The sequence below is a fragment of the Benincasa hispida genome, chromosome 4 (genome assembly GCF_009727055.1).
Source record: "Benincasa hispida cultivar B227 chromosome 4, ASM972705v1, whole genome shotgun sequence".
In the NCBI taxonomy this organism is placed as follows: domain Eukaryota; kingdom Viridiplantae; phylum Streptophyta; class Magnoliopsida; order Cucurbitales; family Cucurbitaceae; genus Benincasa; species Benincasa hispida.
This window is the reverse complement of record NC_052352.1, coordinates 24,306,844-24,327,851: the sequence shown is the minus strand read 5'-3', so window position 1 is coordinate 24,327,851 and position 21,008 is coordinate 24,306,844. Positions and strand designations below refer to the sequence as shown.

Genomic DNA, 21,008 nt, shown 5'->3' with positions numbered 1-21,008 from the left:
CATGTCAGCCTACCAGGCACACTTCCTTGGACTTTCTTTCCTTTACATAACAAAACAAATCATGAAACTTTACTATCACATCGTTATCTTGGGTTAGTTCAGAGATGCTAAGAAGATTCTTTTTCATTAAAGAAACAACAAAAACATCCTTAAGAAGTAACTTACCATTTAATGTTTGAATATAAGCAGTCCCAACATCAGTAATAGGTATCTTTAAACCATCACCAACTATAATGTTTATGATAAAAGAGTGCTTACCTTTCAGAGAGAGTTTTCCCAAATCAGCAGTGACATGATTCCTAGCTCCATTGTCAATATACCATGATGGATCTTGTAGAGTTTCTGGAAATGCCATTAGAGTTGTAGGAGTGTCTGTTCAAAGTTTATTTGCTGTTGAGAAGTGTTTCCTCCTCTTCCTTTATTGTTTCTTCTTCCTCTGTTGGGGGTGTTGGGGTTGATGCCCTAAATCTCGTAGGGTTCTATAGTTTGTAAACATTTGTATGAATAAATATTTTGTGATTTATAATATATAATATTTTATTCACTTCAGTCTACGAAATATTTGATACTTTAGTTACATTAATCACAAACCAAAAAACTAAGATCCATGGTTATCATTGTAACTTAAACATGTATGTGAAAACATACAAGTGGATTGTGTTTTAAGTGATAACCTAAATGGTCTGTAGTATATGGATAAGGAGGGATACCTTATCCTGGTGACACTACGAGTATGGCCTGCTTTGTAGGTGTTACAAATGTTGTAAAGTGCTACAAATGATCTAATCTTGATTATTTGTGTATTAGACATGCAAGCGGGGATATTCTATACAAATGAGTTTGTATTAGACCAGACCACGAAATGTTTAGTTGCGTTATATAACGCCATTCATAATTAAGACTTTCATTTCACTAGGATGACTATAGGTAACATGACATTAATCCTGAGTGAGTTGTGAACTCCTGCCTATGAGGGCGGTCCTTTGANATAGGTAACATGACATTAATCCTGAGTGAGTTGTGAACTCCTGCCTATGAGGGCGGTCCTTTGATTTGTAGGGGTGAGAGTGGCCAGATCGTCGACTCAACAAGCTTACCATTTTAGGGATTCATCTGATTGGGGAGCTGGGAACTCATCTACACAAGATGGAATTCGTTCATTCCCCGAAGCAGATGTAAGTAGAAAAATTACTCCTTTAAGAGCTGATTCCGGGACTTGAACAATGTGGCACCACATCCTCTCTTAGTCCGAGAAGGGTTTAGTCATAGTGGAACTATGATCTATTATTCATTAGAGGGATCAGTGGTACTTAAGAAATTAGCTGCAACTACAAGGGCAAAACGGTAATTTGGCCCAATTATACTTACGAGCAATTTGTGAAAGATCATCGTACTATTGATTGGTTATATCCAATGGACATAGGAGTATATCTGTAGTGCGAAGAATGTAGTTGTCGATCTTTAGTGGAGTGCTCGACAGTTAACGGATGGTGAATATCGTGATTAAAGAGCTTAGTCAGTTATTCATGTACCATTGAAGTTTCAAGCTACAGATCCATAATGTCTCCTTGGTAGCTCAATGGATTCAAATTGAGAATCAGTTTTTAGGTTATTTTGAAATGTTCAAATTAATAAGAGGGAATTTGATTATATATGATATAATTAAATTAATTTAATTATATATGAGATAATTGATCTAATGTATTTGATACATTATTGTTTGATTTGAGGAACTAATGTTTGAATGTGATTCAAATATAATTTCTATGAATTAGATTCATAGTTATTTTTAGTATAAATATGATTTATATTAAATACCATAAAATAGAAAAAGAACTATGGTTTACATTGTATATGATGTAATATTAAAACTATAGGTTATAAATATAATATGATAAGTTAGTTATCATATTTATTTATAATTTATTAATTATTTGATAATTAAATTTCTTTTTCTCAATAACCAACTTTAGTGGGTGGTTACACGGTTTGATGGCAATTGTGGGATAAAATGAAATTTGATTTCAAAGTCTCACATGACTGATATTATTAACTATCGAGTGACTACACGATAGCATTGAGAAACAATACGATAGTGTTCTTATCTAAACGATCGAGGATCAAGTCTATACAATAGACTTCATCTACTACACGATAGTTCATTCGTTTACTCAGTCGTCTCCTCCTTCTCTCTAAATCTTCCCTCCAACCAAAATAAGTCAGAGTCCACCACTTCTGGATTCTCACACCGAGAATACCAAGGTAATCTTGTGGTTGTGTCCGGTTGTTCGAGGATCGAATTGCTGCTCGTTGCTGCCTAAGGGAGATCGAGTTCTTGCTCGTTACATTCGTGCTTGATCGAGGATTATCTTAAAGAAGTGTTTTTTAAAGGTATTGTCTCTCCCGTCCATTCTATTTAATCAAAGCATACTGTAATTTCTGATTTAATGCATAATTTGTTTAGTATGACTGTAAATATATGAGTTCTTTCACAATGAAATTTGGATGATCTGTTTCTATTCATAGATCCTCTATAATTAGAGTTCCTTCATGGAGGATTCCTCCTGCTAGGTTGATTTAGGTGAGAGGCTCCTTGGTTTGAGTTCCTTGGTTGAGATTCAAACTTCACAAAGTTAGCAGAAACTTGATTCACAGTGACAACACTTTTGAACTTTTCCAGTTGCTTAAATCGTTGCTCAGAAGCAATTAGTTCTAGTTGAATTTGACTCCACGTGAGATCTTTGCCCCACATGATGCACACCACAACATTATATTCTTCATCAAGACTTGCTATAACATGAAAGACAAATCTTCTCATATCCATGGGAGCTCTAGCAATAGAAAGGTTATCAAAGTACCTTTTCATGGTGTTTAGGTATTCATGCATTTTCATTGTTTCCTTTCTTGTTTGTTGCAACATCAACCAATTGAAATCTTCTTGTGTTTGTGATTGTACTCCATAGTACTCCTGGATAGCATCCCACAAAGACTTAGCTTCATTATAACCCATGACTTGAACAACCACTTTTGGTGTCATGGAGTTATACAACCATCCCACAAGAAACTGATCTGCAGCAAGCCAAATATCATACTCATAGTTTAGCAACAACAATCCTTCAACTTCCTCATTATTTGGTGGAATGATAATGGACATTTCAAGTGCTGGAGTTTTTACAGAAAGATGGCATTCTAGTTTGTAGCTCTTCAAATTAGGTATTACATTGCTTTGCCATAGAAGAAAGTCTCCTTGGTCTAGTTTGATAGTGGTCACTTGATTTAGTAGGTTAACAAAGGATGGAGTTCCAATAGGGGAAAGGCCAAATCTGACCTTGTAAGTGCTTTGGACTGGGGTTAAAACTTTGCTAGTTTCTCCTTTGTTTTTAGGAGTCGAGAGGGACTTTGGAGGATCGACGATTTGGTTTTTAGTTGAGGCGTCAGCCATTTCTGCTCTAATGCCAGAAAGAGAAAATAGGTTTTTAAGATGAGAGGATTATAGTTTAGTATTCACTCATCATTATACAGGCAAGAAAATAAAGCTTAACCAATAAAAGCAAAGAAGTATTAGGTACAATAACAGTAACCAAGGAGCAGACAGGTCTGAACACCATGACTTCACATTTTGCCCTATAAGTTCACTTACCCATGTGTCTTGTAGACTTGTGCTGGTCTTGAGGTTTTGAATTTGGATCAATCGGTCCATGGGTCGGTGGTGAAGTTTAAGTTTGATCCTGATTTTCATGTTCAGAATACTATGGTTCATATGTAGATGTACTCCTGTTGCGCCGGTGGGATCAATTCTTCTCGGAAGGTGTTTGATGAAATGCCCAAGTCAAATTTTGTGACTTGGAGTGCGATGATTGGTGGGTATGAATCAGTAAGGTATCTATACTATAATAGGGATAGTCAGAACTGATATTGTTACTATTTATTTTAATAGAAATAGACATAGGAAAAACAAAAATAGTCGAAGGTGACAATATGAAGAAAGGGCCGATGAGATCTTTGCCCTTCATAAAAGGATCAACATCTAACAAAGAGCCTGATAACTAACAGAAATACCAGTTATTATAAGCCTTTTATTTAGAATTATGAGGGCTAATAAGTAGAAAATGCGGTGATAATACTTAGAATTTGCGAAAAATTGAGTTTTGCGTCGATTAGCACCTAAATCCTCACTGACCCCAATATTATGCTTTACTCTGTGCCAAAGTGTCTATTTTTGTAGCAATCGCAGGAATCAAACGCATGCGTCGGAAATAAGCAATCGCAAACAAACGCATGCGCTGAAAACCGAGCTATCGCATGGAAGTTACAGTGATAATACTTAGAATTTGCGACCGGAGCTTGCCGGAGATAGAGCTCGAGAGAGACATCTCCACCATTCATCCAAGGCGATCGCATACTTAATCATGTAGCCTAGAGATCCACCGAGAGGTGTGCGTTGTACGAGTATAGTGAGTTAATCCTCTTTGCTTGGTGAAAGGCTGTCTATAAGTTAATTAGCCGCGTGCATGACTATATCTCTATAGTACACATTCCCCTGCGACCTATTACTTCAAGTTAAGCACGCTTAACTTTCGAGTTCTTATGATTGAGCCACCGAAAAGGAAGGTGCACCTTGTTGGTATAGGTAGTAACTTTCAATTCTTTTAAGCTTTTCTTAACCATACTTTTCTGTTTTTGCAATGTTTCTATGATGGTACATATAGTTCACCGCATCTTCTAACTAATCAACGTAAGGCATTCTTTACTTTTATTAGCTTCTTCAAATTTTGAAAGTCTTCAGTTTTATTTTGTGCAAACCTTTGTTCAAACATTTATTATTGCATTCTTGTAATTTTATTTTTAGCTTTGCGGTGAGAATGCTGCCAACCTCTAAGTTTGGGGGTGGCAGCGGTCTCAGAGAATTGTGTTCATTGCAGTGCGATCATTTGAAAAAAAACAAGTTTTTGAGAATAATAACTCCACTTTCAACACAATGAAGAAACTCATGTTGATAAAAGTTAAGCTATGAAAGGCACTTGCTCGAAGTTGGATACCCGCATGACACACGTGGGGGCAAGTTAAAACGAAGGCAAGTCGCCAAGATCAGTGCATTAGCGCAACTCCTCTGTCCGGCGCAAGCCAAATCAAACGAGACGAGTTGAGTTGAATATGGAACGCAATCGAAGTTGGATGCCCGTATGACACACGTGGGGGTAAACCAAAACGAAGGGCGTAACCAGGTTCAATGTCGTATGTTAATAAGTCATCACAAAGTTTTGAAGTATTTTGATGAACGCGTTCTCAAAAGCTAAACGCTAAATTGCGGTGAATGAATAAAAAGTTTTTTAGCAAAGGATTGCCAGATTTAAACTTAAAAAAGATCTTTTTGAAGAAGCAGCCAAAGTGGAGGAAAGCATTGTGGTGATGGTCAAAGGTGTGTGTAAATTATATTTTGAGAAGCTAGTCATCGTAAAGAAATGCTGGAAGGTGAATTAAGAATTTCTTGAGTATAACGCATGCTTGAGGACAAGCATGATTCAAGGTTTGGGGGTGTGATAACTGGCAGAAATGTCAATTATTATAAGCCTTTTATTTAGAATTATAAAGGCTAATAAGTAGAAAATGTGGTGATAATACTTAGAATTTTTTAAAAATTGAGTTTTGCGTCGATTAGAACCTAAATTCTCAATGACCCCAATATTATGCGTTACTCCGTGCCAAAGTGTCTATTTTTGTAGCTATCGCAGGAATCAAACGCATGCGTCAGAAATAAGCAATCGCAGACAAATGCATGCACTGAAAATCGAGATATCGCATAGACGAATGCATGCAGTGATCGAATGCGCCCATCGCATGGAAGTTGTGGTGATCAAGTGAATGTGGTGATCAATTGGAGATTGCGGCCACAGAGTGACAACAATAATAGAAGGGCGATCGCAAGATGGGTAAAACGCATTGATACTTCAGCTGAATCAAGCTCGGATGCATACCTTGGGAGTATCAACAAGATAAGACGATGTGACATTGCTCATACCGCGACAAAGGCAGCAATGAGACATAACAAAATCATGATAGTTGTCGGTGTTTAAACTCTATAAATAGCCCCTTGGATCTTCATTTCAAGACATCCGAACTTCTGCCTCAAGGTAGAGGTTTGCAATCACAGATGAGAGCAAGAGCCAGATTTTTAGTGAGAATTCTTCATCTCCACAAACCAGACCAAGTGATGACCGAAGCTTTCGCCGGAGATAGAGCTCGAGAGAGACATCTCCACTATTCATCCATGACACCACCGACAGCCTTGACCTAGAGTCCTTCATTTCTCCTCTAACATTTGTATACTATATTACATTTTAGCTTAAGATATTAAGACATTTTGTAATCAATGCATATCTTGATCCCTTCAATGCCATTTTCTTCATCATCTTTATCTTTATCATCATTTACCTTCATCGTTTATTTATCAAAGGCGACCGCATACTTAATCGTGTAGCCTAGAGATAGGACGCATGTAGCAACCCACCAAGAGGTGTGTGTTGTGCGAGTATAGTGAGTTAATCCTTTTTGCTTGGTGAAAGGCTGTAGCAACGCTTGTCTATGGGTTATTGCAATGCTTGTCTATAAGTTAATTAGCCGCGTCTAACTGCCTGAGAAAGTAAGAGATGGAATGCACTAAAGCAAAGTATGCATTGTCCCTAGAGATAGACACAATCTTATGCTCGACATAACCATGCACTATAGAGATATAGTCATGCGGCTGACCACTAAGAGGTGTGCGATGCGTTAGTGCGACGAGCTGGGATTACTTGAGCAATTTAAGATAATAAACATTAATATGCGTTAACGGTTGTTGTGTATCTACCAATTATCATCGCAAGTCTCCTATTGCTCTATCTGTTTAGTTAGGAGTAGGAGTAGTGTGTATATCCATTAAATTTCCTCTTTTTACTTTTATTCATCACCTCAAATGCATGACTTCACAAGCATTATTGAGTGACAAGTCCCTATGTTCAACCTCGGATTATCCGAGAAACTTGCGTTTTCGTTATACTTGGAGAGAAGGCAAGAAAACTTGTGATAGGAACGCATGATCATTGCATACTAGATTAATGCATTTTCATTCAAACGCATGACCTCCGACGCATGGGCACAAACACATAGCTTAAGCATGTCCAACGCATGATTGCATGCAATAACTCCATCACCCATTCCTTTATAAATCCAACAGAGCCCAAGAACAAGAAGCTAAGTTCCATAATCATTTCTATTTTATCATACATTTGTAGTTGTTTTTCTTGTATTTATGTTGTTAATATAAACATGAAAATGTATTAATCATTCCTGAAAATGAATGGAGCGCCACATTGAAAGTGAGCTTCTACATAAAATTAGTGTTATCCAACAAAGAGACTTATTTAGATGGGTTATCAATCAAATTATTTAGGGAAGGTGTCAAAAGAAAGGATACATTCTAGAATTTTGCCTCAAAGATTTTTTGTTTAATCAGAGGTTTGAATTGTGATGAGTATTGTATGCAGAATGTTTATATATATTGATGAAGAATCAAAGAAAGATTAATTTCTTTTAATGAATTTATATACTCCCACGTGTTAATGGTAGAAAACATGCACGAGTAATTTATTGTCTGTTAGCCACCCCATCACAAGTATAGTATTACCTTTTATTTCTTGCAGTTATAAACCCTCTCCTTACTCCATTTTCTTCCCTCATTTTCATTTACCACCAACATCTTCCATCAATTTTCACACAAGCTAAGGTACTTTTTTTCTTCTTAATTTCAGTGTTTGCTTCCTTATATATAAATTGAATGAGACCTTATACATTTATATCATCAAATATGCAAGGAAGTCATTGCATGACTTTAACCAACATGCATGTTTTAAATTAGACTTATTTGGACATAATAAAATAGCCAATATTGAGAAGATGTTAAAAAATAAATAAAATAAAAGAAACAAAGGTTAGATATTTAAGATGCCATTTGATTTTTTTTTTTCTTTTGATTTTTTAAAATTATGTTTATTTTCTCAATATTTCTTTTTAATAACTTTTATCTATGTTGGAAGCACTTGAATTCTAGCCAAATTTTTTTCCTATAAAAAGTTATGGCATATTTGATAACCATTTTATTATTTGTTTTATATTAATTGAAAACACATTTAAAAAACAAACATGATATTTTTGAGAACTGCTTTTCATTTTCAGAGATTTTGACTTGATTTTTTAAACGTTTTTAAAAAGGTAGATTATTAAAATAAGGAATTAATGTGGAAAGTAGTATTTTTAAGCTTAATTTTTAGAAAAGAATGTTATCAAAAGCAATTACTTTTTTAGTTTTCAAAATTTTGCTTAGATTTTAAAAACGAATGATAGATGACAAAACAAAGAAATTTATAAGTAGGAATACTAGTATTTATTATAAATTAAATTTTCAAAACGAAAAATCAAATAGTTGTTAAATACGTATGCATCGATCTTTGTTGAAAGAGATTTGAAAACGTAGGTGTGTTTCAAGTCCAAAATGGGAAAGAATGAGATTGCAATACATGAAGCAAACAAAAAATCTTACAATGTGTCAGAAACTAGTGAGGTTGATGAACAGCTTTGTGGCAACGTTGTGATATCCATAAAAAGATAAGCTGGAACTACTGCCTCCTGTTAATGTAGAATTCAGCATCTATCGAGTTCCCAAACAGCTACGTGGTATGAATGATAAAGTTTATACCCCTCGAGTCATTTCCATCGGTCCTTTTCACCATTCTACTCGAGAGGATTTGATAGCCACGGAACGATATAAGCATCAAGGTTTTGTTAACTTTCTAGGTCGTATTTATAAGATGGAATCATCGGAGGATCGGGTGAAACCCGGATCATTAGAGGATTTGGTGAAAAGCACTCAAAGTTGAATTAAAGAAGCTCGAAATTGCTATGCAGAACCCATAAACATGAATGACGAGGAGTTTGTTGAAATGATGCTTGTGCATGGTTGTTTCGTAGTGGAGTTTATGATACTAGATTATGACGGGGGCAATCCACATGCATTCACAAAGTTTGAAAATAATGTAGATATGTCATTCTTCTATACAAGACTCCTTGATATAGAAAGTGATATGATTATGTTGGAAAATCAAGTTCCTTTCTTTGTTCTTCAACGTCTGTCTGACCTAATACCCAAACATGAGGTCCCCATCTCTTTCATAAATCAACTTTCTGATGTGATCATCGCCACAAAATCAAAGCACTTGATCGATCACTTCAGCTACCCCGTCGTCTCTATGATGCCTTCTTCTAATATGCAAAAGAAGAAACATGAGGAAGATAGTGAGAAGATCATATTTAAGAACAAATTCTTAAGCTCATTGATTTTCTGCTTCCCCTTGCCTTGTCTTCAAAAGAAGCATGGCCAGAATCAGGAAAAGAGGATCACTCCTCCATCCATAACTGAGCTCTGCGAGGCTGGTGTCATCATAAAAAAGGCAAAAGATCCCAAATGTATGGTTGACATAAGCTTCAAAAATGGGGTTTTGGAAATCCCACTTTTATATATTGATGGTGCTTTGAACTTATGATGCGAAACCTAATAACATTTGAGCATTTTCCTGTAGCAAATAAGGACAAGTATGTAATCACATATGTCTTATTTATGGATTCCTTGATAAACACAGAGAAAGACGTGAGTTTACTTGTGAAAGCTGAAGTCATAATCAACGGAATTGGCAGGAGTGATAAAGAAGTTTCAAATCTTTTTAATAATCTCAGTAGATTTATCACAGTAGTACATAATCCTGTTGAAATATAAACTTGGTTTTAGGTTAGAAGTAATTGGGGCTAGCCCAAACAAAAGCCCAAGTTCTAGAAAATGTCAAACATTAGAATATTCTAGAGATATTACTTGTAGAAGATGCTTAGAGTAGATTGAAGAATTATCTACAAAATATAAGAAAAAAGTGTAACTGTATAAAATATTCTAGAGAGACATTTGTAACCATTAAATCATGAATGTATTGGCAAAATCCTAACCATAGATTTATGGGAGATAACTAATATAAATAGGAGGTATGTCTTACTATTTTTCAAGTACCAATAACACTAGTCGCCTCTTTCTCAATTCTCTCTTCCAAATTTCCTCCAACCTCCAAAATTTCTTTCCAACAAAGTGGTATCAGAGCCTAAAGATCCTTTTCAAGAAGATGGCAAGCAATAGCATGGTTCCATTTCAAGTTCCTATACTCAACAAGAGCAACTATGATCATTGGAGTATCAAGATGAAGGCTCTCATTGGCTCACAAGATGTGTGGGAGATCGTAGAGAAAGGATATGTTGAACCAGAGAATGATGGTGGTCATTCTCAAGTGCAAAGATATAGCTTGAGAACTCAAGAAAGAGAGACAAGAAGGCTCTCTATCTAATCTATCAAGGATTAGATAATGATGCTTTTGAGAAGATTTCAGAAGCAAAGACAGTGAAAGAAGCATGGGAGAAGCTTCAAACATCATACAAGGGAGCAAATCCAATTAAAAAGATATATCTTTAAACTCTAAGAGCTGAGTTTGAAACTTTTCATATGAAAGAAGGGGAAGCCATATTAGACTATTTTTCTAGAGTCTTAACTATCGCCAATCAACTTAAAAGAAATGGTGAAAAGATTGATTATGTTAAAATCATGGAGAAAACATAAGATCATTAGATCAAAAGTTTAAACAAAATGATTGCCATAATCAAAGAAACAAAAGACTTGGAGATCATGACCATTGAGCAACTCATGGGTTCATTACAAGCATATGAAGAAAAGAAAAAGAAGAGAAGGAATTGTTGATCAATTGCTCAAGTTGCGAGTTGATTCGACTAATGGAGGAATTAGTCCTAATAATATAAGTGAACAAGGACGAGAACAAGGTGGACATCAAGGAAGAAGAAGAGGTCATGGACAAGGACAAGGACGTGGTTGGAGGCCCAATGAAGACAACAACAATAACTCCCAAAGAGAACCAGGGAACTCAACAAAAGATTGTGGACAAGGCAACTCAAGATCAATGTACGATAAATCAAACATTAAATGCTATAAATGTCAGAAGTATGGTCATTATGCATCCGAGTGTAGAGCTCCCAAAAATATAAAGTTGAAGAGAAGGTGAACTACATTGAAGAAAGAAGTCAAGAATGAGGAACCTTATTGATGGCTTGCACGAACAATGAATGGAGCAAAAATAATGCATAGTACCTGGCCACTGGGGCAAGCAACAATATGTGTGGAGAAAGAAGCATGTTCGTGGAGCTTGATGAATTAGTGAGTGGTAATGTGGCCTTTGGAGATGAATCCAAGGTAGAAGTAAAAGGAAGAGGTAACATTCTCATCTGGTTAAAGAATGGTGATTACCAATTTATTTCATATGTTTATTACGTGCCAAATATGGAGAGTAATATCTTGAGCCTAAGCCAACTCTTAGAGAAAGGTTATGACATTCGTTTAAAAGATAGTAACCTTTCTATTAGAAATAATGCAAGTAATTTGATTGTAAAGTGCCAATGACAAAAAATAGAATGTTTATACTCAAATTCAAAATGACGTCGCAAAATGCATCAAGATGTGTTAGAAAGATACATCTTGGCTTTGGCATCTTCAATATGGGCATCTCATTTTTTAGGGATTAGAGTCACTCTCTAAGAAGAGCATGGTGGGAGGGCTACCTTCTATAAGCTACCTTGATCAAGTGTGCGAAGGATGTGTACTTGGTAAGCAGTTCAAGAAAAGCTTCCCAAAGGAGTCAAATTCAAGAGCTCAAAGGCCTTGGAACTCATATATACAGATGTATACAGATTGATCAAGCCAAGCTCACTTGGTAAGAGTAACTATTTCCTTCTCTTCATTGATGATTTTTCGAGAAAAACATGGGTATATTTCTTAAAGCATAAATCAAAGGTGTTTGAAAACTTCAAGAAATTTAAACTCCTTGTTGAGAAAGAAACTGGTCTACTGATCAAGACTATGAGATCTGGTTGTGGAGGAGAATTTGCATCAACTGAATTCCAAAAATATTGTGAAGATCATGGAATTCGTCGACTCTTGAATGTGTCGAGATCCCCTCAACAAAATGGAGCAAAAATAAAGAACAGAACAATTTTGAACATGGCAAGAAATATGCTTAAAAGCAAGAAACTACCAAAGGAGTTTTGGGCAGAAGCAGTAGCATGTGCAATCTACCTATCCAATTGATCTCCAACAAGAAGTATATCTGGGAAAATGCCACAAGAAGCATGGAGTGGAAGGAAACTTGGGATTTTCCATCTCAGAGTCTTTGGAAGCATTGCTCATGTGCATATACCAGATGAAACAAGAAGCAAGTTGGATGACAAAAGTGAAAAATACATTTTCATCGGTTATGACTCAAATATCAAAGGCTACAAGTTCTGAAATCCAGATACAGGATAGACAATCATGAGTCGAGACGTAGTATCCGATGAAGAAGGAGAATGGGATTGAGGAAGACATGATGAAGACTACAACTTCTTGCCCTACTTCGAAACAAATGACATAGAGCAAATAAGTACACTGCAAACAAGAGAGAAGTCTTCTACTCCACTAGCTTCGCCAACTTCAAGTTCTCAAAAGGACAAAAGCTCAAACTCAAATGTTCAGCGCTTTAGAAGCTTACAAGAAATTTATGAGATAACTGAAAATCAAGATATTCTTTCTTTGTTTTGTCTTTTTGCCGATTGTCATTTTCGAGAAGCTATGGAGAATCCAAATTGGAAAAGCACTATGGAAGGAGATTAATGCAATTAATAAGAACGACACATGGGAGCTAGTCTCAATTCCAAAAGGTCACAGGGCAATTGGTGTGAAATAGGTTTACAAAGCCAAGAAGAATGCAAGAGGAGAAGTTGAAAGATGCAAGGCAAGACTATTGGCAAAAGGTTATAGTCAAAGAGTTAGCATTGACTATGATGAGGTATTTGCTCCAGTTGCTCGACTCAAAACTGTTAGATTAATAATTTCATTAGCAGCTCAAAACAATTGGAATCCATCAAATAGATGTGAAATTTGCCTTCCTTAATGGAGTACTGGAGGAAGAAGTCCACATTGAGCCACCTCAAGGCTATAAAGTTGAGGGAAAAGAAGAGAAAGCTTTGAAGCTAAAAAAGACACTTTATGGATTAAAGCAAGCTTCAAAAGCCTGGAATGCTTGAATAGACAAGTAGCTACACTAAAGAAATTTCATCAAGTGTCCATATGAGTACGCACTTTACATCAAAGTCCAAAATAATGATGTATTGATTGTGTGCTTGTATGTAGATGACTTGATCTTTACAGGTACCAATCCAAGCACGTTCAACGAGTTTATAGAAGAGATGACGAACAAGTTTGAAATGACAGACATGGGCTCATGTCTTACTACCTTGACATAGTAAAGCAAAAAGATAAAGGCATCTTTATCACACACGAAGGTTATGCTAAGGAAGTGATCAAGAAGTTCAAGATGGATGATTTTAATCCAGTCAATACACCCATGGAATGTGGAATCCAACTGTCACGTTGTGAGGAAGGAGAAAGAGTTTATCTAACACTCTTTAAAAGCTTAGCTAGAAGTTTGCGATATTTAACATGCACAAGGCTTGACATTCTCTATACAGTTGGAGTTATCAATCACTTTATGGAAAAACCAATAACCACACACTTGAAGGCAACAAAGAGGATTCTTCGATACATTAAAGGTATGATAAACTACAACTTGTACTATTTTGTGTCTGATAATTATAAGCTCTTGGGATACAGTGATAGCGATTGGAGTAGAGATGTGGATGACTACAAGAGTATAACTGGTTTTGTATTCTACATGGGAGATACTGCCTTCACATGGATGTCAAAGAAGCAACAGATTGTTACTCTCTCAACATGTGAAGCAAAATATGTGGTTGTTATCTCATGTATTTGTCATGCAATTTGGTTGAGAAATCTACTACTGGAGTTGGAACTCCCACAAGAGGAGCCAACCAAAACTTTTGTAGACAACAAGTCAACAATTGCTTTGGCCAAGAACCCAGTCTTCTACAACCGGAGCAAGCACATCGATATGCGGTACCATTATATTAGAAAGTGCATAAAAAAAGGATGTGCAACTAGAGTATGTGAAGACTCATGATCAGGTAGCTGACATTTTGTTTAAGATAATATTTACTTACGTAGCTATGTTATTTGTTTAGCATTTCACCTTTTAAAAACACTTTTAAAATTTTAAAACAAGAAACACCCATAGCAAACTTTGATAATAGCATAGATCAATGCCATGGTTTTTCCAACACAAACACAGCAAAGTAAAAAAGTTAAAAATCAACCAAAAAAAAAAAAAAAGGCAAAACAACCTAAAATAATTCAAACTAATGTTAGTAAAAAAAAAATAAAAACAATAATAATCAAATATTTCATAATTGGAAGTAAATAGATCATGTTCTTCGAGAAAGTATATGAACAATAATTAAATTTACTCGAATGGAATATAACTTACGACGGCAAAAGAAAAAGACCAAATGATCAAATGATATTTCCTGCAAATTCAAAGCATCGTAAAACATGATTTTCATATACATTCGAAGAATAATAAACTCATTGTTATTTGTCAAAAATTTTCAAAAATTAAAGAAATAGAGTTTCCAAAAAGAGAGGAAAATGAATTCAAAACAGATGCTACTAAAATTTTGGCCTTTGTTTATGGGCAAAAAAAATCATAAAAAGGGCAAATAAACCCACATCATGAAAGCCTGAACATCAAGATAACTAATTTTGTTGACGGCCAAAAAACATCATCAAAAATCTTTTGTTAACATTTTGTCATCAACAAAGGGTACATTGACAATTTTTGTCCATCAACTATATGGAAAAATCGTCAATGAAAATTCTTTTGTTGATACTTTTCAAACATCAAAGTAAGGTAATATTGACATTTTTTGTCCATCAACTATTTTTTAAAAGGTCAAGAAAACCTTTTTTATTAATGTTTGCTGCATGTAAAAAAAATTATTTTATTATTTGTTCACATATAATTTTATTGATTATTTTTAAGCGTCTATTATATATTTTTGTTGACATTTTTTACTCGTCAACTATACCAATTTGAAGAAAAAATTCGGGTCATTGAGACACCTCATATGCAAGTTGTAATCGATCCTAAAAATCTTTTAACCTAAAATTTGCATTTCGCATCAAAATGTAACTCATGATACCAAACCTATATTTTATATGAAAAAAATAAAATATATACCAAATCACTTACATATAGTTTGTAGTAGAACTACAAACCAATAATTACATAACTCTTATAAAACATATAGCTACACAACTCTACAAAGCAATAACTTCAAACAACTCCTATAAAAAAAAATAACTTTACACATCTTGCAAACCCAAGAATTATACATATATAACTCCTGCAAATGCAAAACTTTACACTTCTTTTGTAAAACAACTCAAACAACTCCTGCAAACCCAACGACTATACACAACTCATACTAAGTAACAACTTTACACAACTCCTACTGAGTAACAACTTTACACAACTTCTACAAAGAAAAAACTTCATTGAACTTCTGCAAACCCAATTACTTTACACATCTCCTACATGCAAACTACCAACTATACACTCAACTTATAAATCACACACGACTACATTATCAGAATTAGACAAATACAAAACGTATCATTCCTCTTAAAACAAAAATTACATAAACAAGTACCAGTAACTACACGATTCCAACAACTACCTAACCTCCTTTACACCAATAACTATATAGATCTTTTGCAAGCCACCAATTACATAACTCTAAAATTTCAATAACATATATATCTAAAATGATTGCATCTGACCATCTCATTGAAACAAGTAACATATTTAATAAATTTACTATCAAATAAGAAGAATATAACAACAATCCATCTAGAAACATTAAAATGAATAAACAAGGTAATTTTCATTAATCAACCAATAAAATAACATTTCTACAAACAATTAGTATCTAAAAATTGAATTATTTAAGACCTAACCCTACCAAATTGACATCATATCACATATCCTAAACCTAACAAAATTAACTACATATGAATCATTATAACGAACGTGCATCATATGTAGCGCCCTATAAAGTCAATATGCTCAACTCTCACTGCATCTAATTCCAATTGACTGTAAGGTGTTTGTCTCATCAACTGCAAAGGAACAAGTAAATGTAATTTATTAAAAAAAATATATACTAGGTGTAAAAATTATAGTTTAGGAAGATAATGTAAGAAAATGCATACCCCATATATAATTATTGTGCTCCTATAAGTTGCTATGCCGTGCATGAACTTCATAGTATAGTAGTACTCACACTTCGAAGAATAGCTTGGTTGTTGAGCACAATATATATACACATATATTTCAATCCATGTTATAAGAAAGAAAATACTTTAATCAAATGTATATTATCATTAAATCAAAATTGAAATAAACAATAATCACATTTACTTACAATTTTCATTACAACCTCTTCGACATCTTTATTTAAGAATTCTCCATTTTTACCTAGTCGAGCATGTTTCCAAATGATAGTTCGATTTGCCGTTTGTGATCATTTTTTTTTTTTTAAAGCGTATATAAATAAATGTAAAATTTGGTAAACATGGCATAATATATTTAGTAATTTATTAAGTGTTAGAATATAAAACTTACCAACTCTTCACTCAAATTTGCATAACCTTTGCAAGACATTCTATGATTGTATTTGTATGTTTTATATCGCTCTTTCTGAAGATTACTACATTTCTACATCACACATATATACCACAAGTCAGATTAATTAGTATATTTAATTATTCAAACATAAAATAATTTATAACATTCATCTGAAAATCGTCTGATAGAGTTGTTGTGACAAAAGTTTCTAGTAGAATACCCTGATGATTGAAATTTCAAGCATTCTAGCATGTCTTTGTATGGGAAAATGTGCCTAACTATTTTTGAAATTTTGGAATGAAACTCTAACTTTCATCATAATATCCTTCTTAGATTTTGAGTCTATGACAAAAGACTTCTAAAAAATTATAAAATAACATATATAGAAACACACGTCAATTTCAATACATCATATCTTATTGAATTAAACATTAAACTAATACATGTTACCTAGATGCAGATAAAAATTTTCCTAACATACCCAATTTAGTTAACTTTTTCACAGCCAGGATATAAAGATTTATCAGCATCTGTAAGTCATTTCTTAAATTCTTTTTAGATCATCAACACTATGTTATTGTGTTGCATCAATCATCTCAGCAATATTGCCATCAGGATTATCATCTAGAATTCGTTTGTTAAGGTTGTAGTCTACATTTGGCTCTAAATTCGATAGAGAATACCTAACATGTTTTACTCCATATCAAATCCAATTATCATATCTTTGGTCAATACCATATATTAATAAGTGATTTCTAACTTTATTAGTGTTGAGCATCTTACAATTTTCACACCTAACACATGGACATTGTATAAAAATTTTACCACTCAAATACCTTTGTGCAAACTCAATAAAACTATCAACACCTTCTTCATATTCGTCAGATAATCTATCTTTTTATCATCTAGAGTTATCCCTTATGTTATAACCTAATCAAATGAAGCCAATGAGACAAACCACATTATACTAATATAAGAAAAATAAATAAAATTAGGGGGAAGAGGTCACTCTTAACTTAAACTAAACTTATGACAAAGCATCTGAATGACTATCATAACTGCAGGATAATCATTCCATAACTAAATTTATCAACATATATAATTAAATTCCAACAGTAGAGATTTAAAGATATTGAAATAGATTACATAGCAAGTACAATTAAGGTTTCTAGTATTGCTTAAAAAAAACAAAGCATATAAGTGACTACCCTGACTGCTGGATAGTCATTTCATAACTAAACTAATCAACATACTATAATTAACCCACCTCTCCATATGTTAAGACATATAATTCAACTCCATTGTTTAGGTTAAAATATAGGTCTTGTTAATTCTATCTTACCCAAGCAAATGAAATTTATAATGCTCTAACAACTATTAAAACTAACAAATAGTTAAAGTAGAAGTAGGAGGTCGATCCAATGGAATCTCATTAATTAGCCTAAAATAGACTAATTGAATTCCAAAATATAAAAGATTAAACAGGGTGAGTTTTTTGTTTTAAAGAACTAGAAACTAACTAAATGAAAAGTAAGATTTGGTATTGGAAATTCAGTAATGAGAGAAATAAGAGAGATTATGAGATAAGATTCAATGGGAATGAAATCTTGGGGATTTTATGTAAACTAGGCAATTCTATCATTGACATAACACAGAATCATACAATTAGATTATTCAATAGTTCATTAAGAATAAATTCCTAAGGCCCTAAATCCTAATCTAGGTCTTAATTGCTTCCTAAAGACATTTCACAATTAATCTCTAAATTGTATTAAACTCGTGGGTATTCTTAATTATGCCAAATCTTGAAATCAAAAGACTGAAAATTCAAGACTGATTTTATGAATGTTCTGAATTAATAGGTTCTTTAAAGAAAATAGGAAAAGAAGTCCACATTTTCTATCAAGATTATTAATTCTTGCTGTTGGGAATGTCCTAAACTCGCAGTTCGTAAATATTGTTAACATATTTTATTTATCAAAAATATTGTTGAATTTTTTATTCAATAAATTACTATTGATATTGCATTTTTTTATGAAAATCTAATAGACAAATTCATGGCCATAATATGAATACTTTAACTTTATGTGGCGACATAAGAAAGGATCAAGTTTTAGTATGTAACCAAAATGGTTTATAAGTATACGGATGAGGTTGGGTACCTCATCCTGGTGACACTATTGGATGTGACCCATTTTGTATACTGATACAAATCATGTGGAGACATGTGAGTGGGGGCATCCTATGCAATGAGTTTGCATAAGATCGAACCTTGAAATAGTCACTTTTCTTTAAACAACAGTCTACTGTTAAAACTGACTATTTCAAACATAATGACCTAGGGTAACTCGATCTTAATCTTGAGCTAACTATGAACTCCTATTTATTGAGAATTATCATTTGATCTGCATAGGTGAGAGTCCAACAGCACTGCTTAATAAGTCTCCTATTTTGGGGATAAAACCGGATAGATAGCTAGAGACATAGCTTTGCAACATGGAATTCACTCCTACCCGATTTAGGGCAGATTGGTTACTCACTTAAGTGATGATGCCTTATCTTGAACAACAAGGTCCCACCCTCTCATGGAAGAGAGGGTTATAATTTATAAGTTGGACTATAAATCAACTGTTCAATGGAGAATCAATGAGAGCTTGAGGAGCAACTTACAGGAGTAAAATGGTAATCTTTGACCCACCTGTAAAATACGAAAGACATGTGAAGGATTGACTTACGGATTATGGTTAAAATGGACAGAAATATATCTACAATGAAGAGAGTGTAGCTATCGAGCTATAATGGAATGTCTTCATAGTTAACGAATAGTGATTAATTCAATTTAAAGAGTTTAACCAAATAGTTACAAATCGTTGGAGCTTATGATTTGTAAGTCCATAAGGTCCTTCTACTAGCTCGTAATTTGGATTAGTAAATTAAGTAATCTAGATGAGATTTGAAATTAGAGTTTAGAATTTTAAATGTTCAAGTTCAATTAGGGTTTCTTTTAATTGTATTCAATACAATTGAATTGTTTAATTTTATCGAAATTAAACAAAATTGAAGAATCAATTAATGTTTAAATTATAATTTAAATATTAATTATATGAAATTAAATTCATTGTAGAGAAATTGGTATTTTATTAATTTAATATTAGATATTAAAATTAATTAAACGGATAAATTAAATATTTTTATTTAAAATTAATTATTTGAATTAATTTTTATAAAACTAATAAAACAAAGAAATTAGTTTATTTGTAAATTTTATTTTAGAAATCATTTTTGAAAACAAAATTTAAAAAAAAAAAAAAAAAAAAAAAAAAAAAAAAAAAAAGTGAAAATTTCCAAAAGTTGCAAAACTCCACTATGGTGCAATCATCTTATTCATTCAATTCCATTCAATCCATGAAGAAGGAGTTGGCCTTCATGCAAGCTTTGAATTTTCATGATGAAATCTTTATAAATTAAAGTGTTGGGTTGAATGATTAAGCTAGGCATTCAGAACTTCTTCAAGAATTCTGAAAATTTCGAAACCCTCTTGAAACCATCTTCACTCTTCATCAAAATCAGCTTAATTTAGTGTTTCCACTATACAATCCTTGTAAGAGAATAGTAGAGAAGATCTTTGTGGTGGTCTACTTGTAGATTGAAGCATCTTTATGTGGAACTCAGCTAGTTTCTGAAGAGGTTTCATCAAAGATATTGTGTTCAGCAAACCCTCTTCTGTAATAGTTATTTTCAAGCATGTTTTTAGCTAAAATTAAGTATAACTAGAGTGCTTATTGATTCTGATTTTCTCCGTTGCATGTTAATTTACTCTATCATTTGCAATCCTAATTACAAATTTGTTATAAACTATGTAATTTTTGCATACAAAAATTGATTAGTCTTGAGTTGTCAATTCATTCTTAATCGATTTTATTCGAAATCTCAACAAGAGCATTCAAAAGAAAGTAACTACACGAAATAAATTCAAAGAAAAGTCTCAAAAATATGACAATCTACATAATTCCCTAGAAAAGAGAATTACCTACTCATGGATGGTGAAATTCTTTAAGAAATCCATTGATAATTGCATAATTAGTACAAGAATTGAATACAAATTGATAGATTCTCCCCAAAATTTACAAGAATAACTCTGTAATTTTGAATTCTCTCTCTAAAAATCTAAGTTACCTCCTTGAAAACTAGAAAATCTGGGTTTTTATATTGAAGAAGGTCGTAGTGTCACGACCCTAAGCTGACGTTGGTCCGACACTCACTTGCGCAGAAGCGTGTGCATATTTTTATTTTTTT

General features: G+C 33.5%; 1 protein-coding gene and 2 pseudogenes across 1 annotated transcript; all 3 read left to right on the top strand.

Moving 5' to 3' along the window:
• Positions 1–8,527: 8,527 nt before the first annotated feature.
• Positions 8,528–9,805, top strand: LOC120076140 (annotated as a pseudogene).
• Positions 9,806–10,148: 343 nt separating this feature from the next.
• LOC120076139 lies at positions 10,149–11,828 on the top strand (annotated as a pseudogene).
• Positions 11,829–13,391: 1,563 nt separating this feature from the next.
• Positions 13,392–14,147, top strand: LOC120076138 (secreted RxLR effector protein 161-like). Its single transcript, XM_039029914.1, has one exon. It carries the CDS (start codon positions 13,392–13,394, stop codon positions 14,145–14,147), a length of 756 nt encoding a protein of 251 aa, XP_038885842.1.
• Positions 14,148–21,008: the final 6,861 nt, after the last annotated feature.

What these genes read in the sequence shown, in the direction of transcription:
- LOC120076138 (XM_039029914.1), top strand. Translation starts at nt 13,392, where the DNA reads ATGTCTTACTACCTTGACATAGTAAAGCAAAAAGATAAAGGCATCTTT.